Source organism: Dendronephthya gigantea, unplaced genomic scaffold (assembly GCF_004324835.1).
Source record: "Dendronephthya gigantea isolate DGI-Jeju-01 unplaced genomic scaffold, DenGig_1.0 000041F, whole genome shotgun sequence".
Classification (NCBI taxonomy): Eukaryota; Metazoa; Cnidaria; class Anthozoa; order Malacalcyonacea; family Nephtheidae; genus Dendronephthya; species Dendronephthya gigantea.
This window is the reverse complement of record NW_021163051.1, coordinates 881,197-894,131: the sequence shown is the minus strand read 5'-3', so window position 1 is coordinate 894,131 and position 12,935 is coordinate 881,197. Positions and strand designations below refer to the sequence as shown.

General features: G+C 35.1%; 1 protein-coding gene across 1 annotated transcript; it reads right to left on the bottom strand.

Moving 5' to 3' along the window:
• Nucleotides 1-6,511: 6,511 nt before the first annotated feature.
• Nucleotides 6,512-10,890, bottom strand: LOC114526773. Its single transcript, XM_028548296.1, has 2 exons — nt 9,933-10,890; nt 6,512-7,542 (listed from the first exon to the last, which is right to left on the bottom strand). Exons 1-2 carry the CDS (start codon nt 10,888-10,890, stop codon nt 6,512-6,514), a joined length of 1,989 nt encoding a protein of 662 aa, XP_028404097.1.
• Between the last annotated feature and the right edge of the window lie 2,045 nt (nt 10,891-12,935).

The following is a 12,935-nucleotide window of genomic DNA, read 5'->3' as shown; positions in this document are numbered from 1 at the left end:
GCCCCCCTTCGGGCACTACTTGAAAACACGATAGAAAATTAGGATAAATTATAGAAAGTCTAAATTCACTTGTTTTCACCTTCACAAACCTGCAGTTTTCGAGCATTTCATCTTCGAAAAATCAGTAAATTTGCATGTTTTGCAATACACCGACGCCATTTTGATTCAGGAAATGTATTGGATACTTGGTGTAATATACGACATATATTGCAGATTCAGCAGTTTTATACCGGGATTTAAATGAAGTTTCCAGCATTTTTGCTGCGCAAGCAGGTTTCAACAAGGAAGCTTTGAGTGGAGTTTTACGAGGTTTTTCACAAATTTTCATAGTTTTTCTAAACTAAATTAGTCAGAGAACAGACAAAAGTAATCGGAAAAACATCCGACATTTTGTGATTTTTTTATAGCATTCTGCTCTTGGAATTTACAAATAAATAAGAACAACTTCACGAATAAGAACACGCATCAAAATAATCCACGAGCGTTTTCTTTCTAGTCAATTTATATAAAATAATTACTACACAATTCTTTTAATCTGGGAAAATCTGGAGCGTGTTCTCCCTCCCATGCTGCAGCAACGCTTTTACAGGTTAAAAGCCAACGCTTCTCTTTCTTCTTAGAATTGAATTGTGGTAATTCTTCCATTGCTGATCTTTCTTTCTTTGACCCGAAAAGAAAACACATAACAAATTGGCAGACAACAAAGTCTGGAATTTTGCAAATAAGAAAAGAACGCATTATCCTACAACCTTACTACCCCATACACTGATGCTACTCTCCTTTATAATAAACTAACTTGCTATAGTTAAAACTATATAATACAGAAACAACATACTGCGTATCTTAAATCAATTTCAACCAAATAAAATTGTGGGAGAATTACAAGAGCCTTATGATTTCAAAACACAAATGAAACGTTGAACTCAACCCTTTTAATCGGACAGCTAATACCACAACTCATCATCGACGTCATCTCCGAAATCCAGAATAGATCCTGATCCTTCAAGTTCATCATCGTCATCAGATTGAGCCAGGCCATAACTGCTATTATTCTCATTACCATCTTCAACCACTGCATTCTGGCAATCACCACACAAACATAGGTCGGTGCATTTTAAGTCAGCCTTTTTGCAGGAATAACGCATGGTCGAGCATCCAGTCTTGCACTTTCACTCAGCACACTCAATTTAAGATCGCGGAGCGGGTGGGCGTGTCATCCAAGTTATCTCTAGCTCTTTATCGTCAAACGTCCAGCCATTGCCAACCGGTGATGAAAGATCAATTTCTGCACTTAAACACTGATACTATGATGCTGCTTGATTGCTAATGCCATTACCGGTAAAAGCATGAAAGCCTGGTAAACAAGGAGCAACATCTACGCCCAAGAATTTCGAGATAATTGCTACAAATACGCAACGACGTCCATCTCCCGTGCCAGTCAAAAGAAAATCTCTTTTTGCATCTGTTGTTGCATGGTAATCGCAGGTATAAGAACATCTGTATCAGGGATTTTGATAACAACTTTATCGTACGTTGCTGCTGCGTGGTTAGCATGTAGAATTAAACGAGTGTCTGCTTTTTCGTGGTTGCTATGAAGCGAAGACACCTCATTACTTGTAACACTATCGTTCGGGGAATCACCGGGATATAAAACATAGCATCTTTCTTTAGCAGTTACGTACATAGTTGAAATGGAAAACCACCGGGAGGAGTCCCATCACCTCCAGTGTTCACATAAAAAATATATGAGGGATTCCTTGTTTTCACCGGATCTTAAACACTTTTTCCACTATTTTGGAACACTCTGATCTTTTCCGAAGATGTGAACTTTCTGGACTCCTTTTTCACTTTTCAGCTCTTCGTTGTCTCTCTGCATCATCGCCAAATGTTTTGCATTTTCCTTTCATCGACTGAATAACATTGACTTCTGGATTTCCAGATTCAGGTTCCAATACTTCAGCAAGTTTAGACTGGGCCAACTTGGCAGTTTTCACAAGTCCTCTCACGTTTTCATAAGGAAAATGTTTGAAATTTGTTCTCTTTCAACTTCGTAAAGATGTCTGGGTCTTCGCTCAAAAAATTCGTTTTTTTGTGGATTGATGATAATAAGATAAAGGCGTTGGTAATTAACTTTGTAAAAAAACTGAGATGTTGTAAATAGTTTTGTTGAGAAAACGTGTGTATTATAAAAGTAGTTAATATAAAACAAAGGTTAAGCAGGAAAGGAATTGTGTAGTAATTATTTCATATAACTTGACTGAAACAAAACGCCCGTGGATGATTTTGATGCGTGTAAGCAAAATTGTCTAAGTCTTCTCTGACTAATTTAGTTTAGAAAAACTATGAAAATTTGTGAAAAACCTCGTAAAACTCCACTCAAAGCTTCCTTGTTGAAACCTGCTTGCGCAGCAAAAATGCTGGAAACTTCATTTAAATCCCGGTATAAAACTGCTGAATCTGCAATATATGTCGTATATTACACCAAGTATCCAATACATTTCCTGAATCAAAATGGCGTCGGTGTATTGCAAAACATGCAAATTTACTGATTTTTCGAAGATGAAATGCTCGAAAACTGCAGGTTTGTGAAGGTGAAAACAAGTGAATTTAGACTTTCTATAATTTATCCTAATTTTCTATCGTGTTTTCAAGTAGTGCCCGAAGGGGGGCAACGAAAATCGTTTTCTAAGCGACTTTTCGTGCCAGAGAATACGGCCTATATCTCAAACATGGGTTAAAGAAAACATTGATTCCATCATTAACAAGTACATACATCGATGGCTTGAAATACCAATCTCAGGAACACTCAGTACAGTTTTCATGTCTAAAAATAAATTTGGCCTCAATATTTGTCCCATTTCTATTAAATTTGTTCAATGCCAAACGGTTATGAGAAACGCCTTAAAAAATTCCCCAAACACAGAAATAAATTAACTTTGGAAAACCACGAGTACCAATAAGAATATCCAATATGACGCTTATACCTGTACAAAAGAAGTTTTCCGAGATTTCCGCACAAACCAAGAGGACAAGCTGCAAAACAAGCTACTAACTCAAGGACTTTTCTTTAGTTGTGTTGATAAATTCGCCTTATCACACTTAACAAAATTATGGTCAGTGGCTCAGTCAAATCTTCCAAAAAATATCTTCAATTTTAGTATCAGATATATCAATAACTCACTTCCAACTGGTCAAAATCTTAAAAGGTGGAATATATCTTCCATCTCTAGTTGTTCCAACTGTTTGTCACCCGAAACCCTGCTACACATTGTTGCTGGTTGCAAGTCTTATCTTGACAGATTCACTTGGCGCCATGACTCGATTTTAAATTTCCTAGCTAAAACCCTTCATTGTGTTAAAAATACCAGCCTGTACGTCGATATTCCTGGATACAAGTGTCCATCAATAATCACTGGGGACCAATATCGTCCTGACATTCTCCTCGTTACTTCAGACAACACATTATATATTGCAAAATTGACCGTCGGTTATGAATCTAACCTTCGAAACAACAGCAACCGCAAAAAAAAAAATTATTATTATCATTATCATTATCATTATCATTATCATTATCATTATCATTATCATTACATTATTATTATTATTATTATTATTATTATTATTATTATTATTATTATTATTATTATTATTATTATTATTATTATTATTATTATTATTATTATTATTATTATTATTATTATTATTATTATTATTATTATTATTATTATACGAAAAAAGGCATGCATAATCTTAATACATAAAAAAGGAGAAACAAGTGAACCAGGTAATTTTCGACCTATTACTCTTAAATCCATACCTCTTAAAGTGTTTACGTCATGTCTTCGAAATAAGACATTTCAATACCTTGCTGAGAACAACTACATTGAACAAAACATACAAAAAAGGTTCACTCCTAAACTTTTTGGAACTATAGAACATATGGCACAGATGGCACATATCATTAATAGTTTGGATTTAAAAAATGCATTTCATGAAGTTTATCATGCACTTATAAACGAAGTCCTGAAATATCATCACATTCCCGATCATATCAAGAATCTCATTTGCAGCCTTTACACTAACTTTCAAACTTCCATTATAACTGATCAATTCAACACGCCGTTCATTACAGTGGGCCGGGGTGTGCTTCAGGGAGATTGCCTTAAGGCAGATTTCCACTTACTGCGAAATCGTCCGCTAGCGAAATATTAGCATATTTTCTTTTGAATTTAAACAGCATAAATAAATTAGTGCGACTTGAGTGTTCTCAATTCAAAAGAAAATATGCAAATATTTCGCCAACGAACAATTTCGCTGTAAGTGGAAATCCGCCTTTAGTCCCTTATTATTCAACATGACTTTTGATACATTCATTCAACACATTAAATCAGATAAATATCGCCAGCTTGGATTTTGGAAACATTGCGTAAACGGTATTCCATTATACCCAATTCATTGGTTCCAGTTTGCCGACAACGCGGCTATTATCACAGGACAAGAAAAAGAGAATCAAATGCTCCTCAATCGCTTTACAATCTGGTGTCAGTGGTCAGATATGATAATACCCGTAGATAAATGTGTTTCATTCGGTATAAAAAAACATTTAACTAAATCCATACAATATCTCCCAAAATTAATTATAAATAACCATCTTGTACCACGTGTAGAAATTGGAAAATCATTTCGCTATTTGGGCCGCTATTTTGACTTCAGCATGTCTGACGACAATCACAAATCTGAAGTTTACGAGACACTAACAAACATACTTAAAGAAATTAACGAGCTACCACTACATCCGAAGAATAAAATACTTTTGTACAACCGATATGTTCTTTCCAAAATTTCCTGGAACTTCACCGTTGCTGACATAGGAAAAACATGGGTAAACGAAAAACTTGATAGCATCACTTCAAAGTATATCAGAAAATGGCTTGAGCTTCCTATCTCTGCAACACTTAGCAACGCTCCCCCCCCCCCTTGCAACAAACTTGGACTTAATGTCATCCTACCCTCAACTAAATTCCTTCAATGCCAAACAATCTCCCTAAATGCTCTAAAATCGTCGCCTAATACAGAAATCACTAATCTTTAGAAAAACACTAGTAATCACAAAAATATACAATATGACACGTACAAAAACACCAAAGAAGTATTAAGTTCCGTAAGAGAAAAACACGAAGAAAAGCTTCAGCTTCACCTTACTTCACAAGGATCATTTTTCTCCAACATTGCTAAATATTCTACCCTCACGCTGAACTCGACGTGGTCCTCCGTTCAAAGCAAACTTCCAAAGAATATATTCAATTTCACCATAAGATATATAAATAACACTCTTCCAACTAACAAAAATCTTCAAAAGTGGGGAATTTCGTCAACATCTAATTGCTCGTTTTGTCTGAAACCTGAATCACTTCTTCACATCGTGGCTGGATGCAACGCTTACCTAAATGAAGGTCGTTTTACATGGCGACATGACTCGGTTCTGCATTGTATTTCAACAGCACTTCGATCTGTTAAGAAATCTACCCTTTATGTTGACCTACCAGATTATATTAGCCTGTCAGTCATCACTGGAGATACATATAGGCCTGATCTTCTAATATCACTTGAAAACAAATGTATTTATATACTGGAACTTACTGTTGGCTTTGAATCTAATCTCCACGCTAATGTGACACGTAAGGAACAAAAATATCAAGCATTAATTAATGAGCAGTGTAAAATGTATGAAAAAGTAATATTCGTTAATATGTCTATTAGTATATTAGGTGTGTTTTCTAAACCAGCATTAGGTTTCATGGATATGCTGAAAGATCTAGAAGTTGATAGTCAATGCAGAAAATATCTTGTTAGAAAAATTATGAACATTTGTATAAGGTCTTCCTATTATATATTCTGTAAACGTAACAAAGAATGGAATAAGCCACAACTTATATCATACTAATACATTTAATCTGTAAATACAACATGTAACCAATTCAAGTAGACACTGGTAAACTACCTGTCAAAGAGAGGCTTACCTTTGTAATTTGTATATCATAAGAAAAAAGTCAATAAAGTTTCCATTATTATTATTACTAGAAGTTACTATCGCAAGAAAATGCTGCCTCGCATTTCACAACATCACAACACTGCTTGCGCAAATCTTAACCAATAAAATTTAATGCAAACTACTAAAACAACTGACAATGTAATATTTTATATTGCCACTAACAACAAGGTTGTCCCTCACGCAACTAAAACAACTGACAATGTAATATTTTATATTGCCACTAACAACAAGGTTGTCCCTCACGCAACTAAAACAACTGACAATGTAATATTTTATATTGCCACTAACAACAAGGTTGTCCCTCACGCAACTAAAACAACTGACAATGTAATATTTTATATTGCTACTAACAACAAGGTTGTCCCTCACGCAACTAAAACAACTGACAATTAAATGTCAATAGCAAATATTAACAATAAAATGTTCAAAACAAGATAATGATGTCTATCAAAATGTTAATTAAATGTTAATTTCTTTAACATCAATAACCTTTCTTGTTACAATATCATATGTGATTTGAACTTGCGGCATAGAAAGTAGAGCAATAGACAATTGTTCAGGGGAAATTGTAGTTAAATCCACCTCCTCTGGCAGGTAGTCAACAATTCTTGTCAAGTTATCATTGAAAATTGACAAGCTGATGGTATCGCTTGGTTTTTTCACATTCTTGAAGAGAAGTCGCAAAAACCATAGCTTACTGGCAGAACCACTTTTTTTAACCATACGACAGGTCTCACATTGGAGCACACCTTCGTTTTTTGAAGAAGTCTTTTTTCCACATTTACGACAAGCATGGTAGGCGGAAATGGACTCTACTCCCAATAAGCTGACACAGACGTCGATGGTGGACAATGTTTGGACATCTTCAATGACAGGTTCGGTAAATTCTTCGACCTTCTCAAAAGAAAATGTATCTGATTTGGGAGTGTTCAAATACTTGGTTGTACCATTTTGTTTTAATCGAAGATTCTTTAACATGTATGTTTGGTCGGCTTCGAGGCAGTCGATAAACTGCTCCCACAAGATAAGTTTCATCGAGGTGGTTGGGTCAGCAATCACAATTTCTTGTTTTTTCAGGTGGCCACTGGAAATCCTTTGGCTTGAAATTTTTTTGCTTCCGCTTACTTTCGCAACCTTTGCCTTCACTGTGACCAATTGTTCTGCTGAAACTTGGTTTAATGATGCCAGAGATGTAACAAACGAAGGAGCCAGATCTCTGTGTTCAAATCCAATGTTTTTTTCGACTGGTGTTATCTTTGTGGCTTTATCAATTACAACATCTTCCTTACCATATTTTGAACTGGTTCTGAATGTCGTGATCTTAACAGGACTTTTTTCAGTTTGGAATTTCTGCAAAACTGATCTTTTTTCAGGAGAGAAACACACAGCATTCATAGAACCATCAGACGTTTGCAAAGTCATATTGAAATATTTGCAAGTACCCGAGGCAGATACTTTTACTGGTGAGACTGCATGGAGATAGCAAGAAAGTCCATTAGCATCTTTAACTGGAGCTAGAAAAAGTAAAGAAGACCAGAAATTACTATTAAGTTAAATGTCATCATTTGCTTAGCTTTGTTTATAGTTTGCTTACATTGATCTTGGCTGGTCATCCTTGTTGAATTTGAATCTTAAAAAAATATAAAAGGAAACTTTATAGTTTAAATAAAGGTGGTGATTTAAATCACTACAAGATTAGTACATCAGTTTCTGAAAAATGTAAAAATTATACACCAGTACATCCAAGTACACTTGGTATTAAAGTTGATTACTGATAAAAGTTCTGTGCTCGGCTCCAAGTAACAAAACGTTATCGACAGAATTATATATTAGAAAATTAAATAATGAGCATTGTTTTCCACGAGAATCGTTTCTAAAACGTTGAATGATAGCAATCTTTATTCAGGAGACATTCTCACATACGTGATTTTCGAATGGTCCTTCCGTAGGAAAACAAAGTTAAACTTTTTTACTTACCTTTGATTTAAAATGTACCCACTCCAAGTCTAAACTCGGAGAAAAAAGAAAGCACGAGGTGTGTAGCGCCCGCAATACTACCTACCATATGTGTAACTTTTCAGTTATTGTTTAGCGCTCTATCAAAATTCAAAAAGTCAAATCAAACCAGTGAATCAAGCGCACATCGAAAACATCAAATCGACATTTGCAGCAATAAATTATATGGATAATAGGATTCTAGAAATTGATTGTTCAACAAAAGATACTTCTGTCTGAATTTATCAGAAGACTGTGACGAGTGTTGTCACTGTTGTGTTGCTGAAAATATTTAACAGTTTAATTACTAAGGTTTTTTTGCAAATTGTATATAATAGACTTATAAATAGTTGTCACAATTGGTATTGAATAAAATTGTACTGATTTGCTCAGTCGTTTATTTAAGGATGAATCTAGCTGTATTTACAGTGGTATTTCCAAGAAAAAGAACCTATAAAGTTATAGACAAAGACACACTGTCCAACAAATAATTAATTAGTCAAAATTGATTTTACGGAAATTAATAAGTATAATTTTACATTAAGTCATTAATAGGCTTGGAAAGGCAACACTACATGACATCACATCACATCACATCACATCACACGACATCACATATTAGTTAACACTACACAGCACATCACATAGTACATTTTATTTAATATCAGACACACAACATCACAACACAGCAAAATACAGAACTCTATTTACATGAATTTATCTGACAACACTGTGTATGTATGAAATTTGTTCAATGTTCAACTATAAGTGCTTGAAAAACAGTTCTAAATTGATCTGATGACATTAAGTATATTGACACATGGCTGTACAATTATACCATTAGTTCCTTAAGATTACTTGATGAATTGTTCATTCATATTTTTGTAGCAAAACACTGGAAAAACAAATTAAATGACATTTGGAACTACCAGGTCCATGACAGTAAATGAACCTGGTTTAGTTGTCCACTGATAGCACAGGTAACACTGTAACAGTGTAGTTCACCTCTCCTTCTGTATAACTATATTACACTTTTTCCATGAAAAATCATGTTTCTTCACTTTTCTGCATGAGCAGACATCATTGTTGTAGCTATAGCAGTTTCATCGTGCTCTTCTTATTCAGTGCAATCACATTGTTGAAAAAGGTTAAATTGCAATATTTTTGGCAAAAACCAGAATCCAGAAATGCCATTGTGTCTTCTAATTGAGTTTAAAAAGTTAATTTTGTTACATACACATCTCTTCTTGTGTTACTCCATTATTCTTTCAGTTTCCCTTGCAAAAATGACATTTCTTGACTTTCCTGAACGAATGATGTTGAAATGATAAATGACAGCTTCAAAATGTTTTCATTATTGACTGTTATCCAATTGTTTGAGCAGTATATATTGTATATTCCAATATTTTTATATTTGTCCAGTTATGCCATTGTATTTCCAGTTGCTCCTTATTTTTATCCAGAAGTAGGCATCTATACAAAAGAAAAGAACATGATTTTTTTAATACAATAGTCACTAGACTCACTACAATACCCTAGCTAGCCCAATGAATGTCGCAGAAGTGTGTAGTGAAGTACAGAAACAAAGTAAAAACTAAACTTACCAAACAACATGTTGATGAGCATATTTTCATACATACAGTGACAATAAATGACATTCTTCAAATAATATGGAAATAATTTACAACAGAGAATAAAGTTAATATACAGTACACAAGAAAGTAATGGGACCTTTAACAGAATCCCATGTCTAATTTCAAACTATATTTTTTGTCAATTTAAAACGCACTGCTATTGGTAGTCTGTGCTAAACGATCTAAGCGGTCCTCCTCCTCAAGCCTGTATTGTAAATTAGCTGATGATTTCAAGCTTGTTAATCGTTCATATGTCATGGGTTCAATGACGCAAGATGAAAGTGATTTCACTCTGCTTATAGCAACATATGAAACTCCAGCAGTTCTTTCTGATTTTCCAATATTTATCCAAGCTCTTGCAAGAGTAAGTCCTTGGCTCTTGTGTATTGTTAGAGCCCAGGCGAGTCTTAGAGGCAACTGTTGCCGTTCATGAAAACCAGTTTCTGACTGTGATGAGACGGTGATTGGACATATTGGAATGCAAGATGGTTTGTCCACATTAAAAGCAGGACCTCTATAGTTTTCAAACTCAATAATGACTGCAATAGGCAAGTCAGGTGGTTGATGGTTGTTGTGATAGATAATATCAACAACTATTCCAGTAGCACCATTGCAGAGCCCAACACTTGACCACAAATTCATAGTTAACATGACTCTGGCACCTTTTGTCAGAAAAACAACTGGTTCTAAGCCTGACATGTCATCAGATGAAATTTTTTTTGCCATTTCTGATGAATGACGAGCATTGACACGGGCAATCGGATGACTAAGTTTTGAAAGTTGCTCATGATTGTAGTTGGCAACTTGTTCATTGCTGTAGAAAAGTCTAGTAGCGTCTTCAAATTCTTTTATATTTGTGACTTTTGATGGTTGACGGGTTAGGAGTAATTTCCAATCATCAATTGTTGATTCGCCTTTGCGAAGTCGTAACAATAACTCTCTAAAAATGATTTGTTCAGATGTCACACCTTGAACTCGTTGATTTACTGTGAGTTTAACAACTTTCTCAAACATTTGATATGCTTGAAAACCTTGTTCACCAACAGCACTGGATGGTTTAGCATGATAAAGAGGTTTGTCTGCTACTGGTGGCAACTGACCTGGATCGCCAGTTAAAATTAACGAGTTTCCTCCAAATACTTTGTCATAAGAGCCAGTTGCTTGTTTGCAACGTTTGTCTATCCAACCAAAAGTAACTTGACCAAGCATAGAATACTCATCAATGATGATGTAATCAATATCAGTCAGATTCTCCTGCAATCTGCACAAGCTTTGCCCTGTTAGATCTTTTTTACCTTGCGATCCTACAGGTAATTTCAATAAAGAATGAACCGTCATTCCTCGTATATTATACGCTGCTTTTCCAGTTGTAGCAGTAATTGCACACTTCCTTTGTAACAAATTTCGAATGCCATTAATAAGATAACTCTTACCAGTTCCTGCAACGCCATTTATAATCAGACACAATGGCTCTTTATGTAATGATGTATTATTGAAATGAGAATTCACAATGTCGTAAGCAAGTTTTTGCATTTCACTAAAAGTGTCAATATCAACATCATCATATTGCTCAACCATACTGAATTCTTCCTTGTTTGTTTTTAACCATGAAGGCATTTCATGGATTTTTTGTTCAGAATAATTACCTCTGTCAACGTGCCAGTCATACATTGACTCTGGCGTTTCCTCTGATGTGTCAAATGGTGTGTTAAGATCTGATAGAATCATCCACTCCTCTCGAATTGTTTCTGGTTGTTCAGAAGATTCAGCTTCTGATTGTTGACTTGAATACAGCTTGTAACTTGTCAAACCAATCAGGGACATTGTGTTGCCATAAGGTGTTGCAAGAATTCTTGCCAAGTGTTGACAAAAGTTCGTCAGTAGGGTCCTTTGATCACCCCATGCGTTATTCTGAGAACTTCTCCAAGGTTTATAGCTCAAAAGTTGGTATTTGCAATAAAGACCGAAATTTTTACCTTTTGGATTTGGAGAGTACGTAGGAAATATTCTTGGTATGACATTCTCTGGCAATTTTGTCAGTTGTTTTTTACAACTTTATACGTCGTAGCAAACTGGACGAAGTTCATGTTCACAACGTCTCGTGAATTATTATACTCATGACGATTAGCATATACGTCAAGAAGTGAATGATCAGTACATGATTCATCTTCTTCAACATTTTCACGTACTCTGCGTGAACCATTTAAACTTATTGGGATAACATTAAATGATGAGCTATGAAGTTTTAGTGACAATAAATGATGCATTGTCTCCTGGGCTGCATAATCCCTTTCACCGAGAGACTTCATAACTATTTTTTTAATAGCTCGACGAGACTCGCTATTAACATCTATATTTTGAACAACAGAATTGCATGCTTGGTTTAATAAAGGCGATCTTGGTTCACCCTTAGCAGCATATTTTGTCAGATACTCAACACAAGCATAGTGATCGATGACAACTTGAATATCGCAATTGGCTCTCCATCCTTGTAGTTGAAGTTGTTAATGATTATTTAACCTGCCATCATTTCGTTCAGTAACAACTTTAGCTCTGTAATGATTATCATTATCTTTAGTGTGAATTTTTTCAAATTCTAGCTTTGTCTTTGGACAATGCTCAAAGGGAAAATGAAATCGACATTTTAAATCTGTTTCATTTGACTTTTTTCTCAGACAATAACTTGTACTGCAACAAGTGTGTCTTTGAACCATGTTTAAAAGATCTACATAATCTGACTGTTTTTCATGTTCAGAGATGTCTTCATGACATCGTTGACATGGATGAACCTCAGGTCTTATCCACATGTCCTCATCTGGTGGATTTGGGTTTACAGTTGATAACAACCAATCAACATACCGGCATACTGTCTCAGCAGCTTTCTGACCAGCCTCAATATCCTGGTCTAGTTATGTTGTGTCAAAGCAATCATTTTCTTCTCTAAATTTTTGTGCTAAGAAACCTTTCAAAGCAGTCTGAGTTAATTGGCACAAATCTGGGTCATTATTTAATTTAGCAGTACCATGACACTGGATACTACCTCTACCTTGATACTCATATCTGAACCAGTGCCACTTTGCACCAAGTGTTTCATAAAGCCAGTGTTTAACAAAGCTTTCTAGTCTCTGTGTGAAAAACCAGTCCACAAGATGACGATTGTTAATGACATTTTGTCGCCTTGATTCACTGGAAATATTAGAATTTTCACAGTCTCTATCAGCATTAAATAATGCATGCAACTCAGGCCAATGCAT

Bases quoted from the DNA above. Each gene is read 5' to 3' on its own strand.
- LOC114526773 (XM_028548296.1), bottom strand. From the start codon at position 10,890: ATGCTTGGTCAAGTTACTTTTGGTTGGATAGACAAACGTTGCAAACAA. The intron at 7,543-9,932 runs ATGAACGATTAA...ATGCTAATGGAC, and splicing joins CGTCATTGAACCCATGACAT to TTTCTTGCTATCTCCATGCA.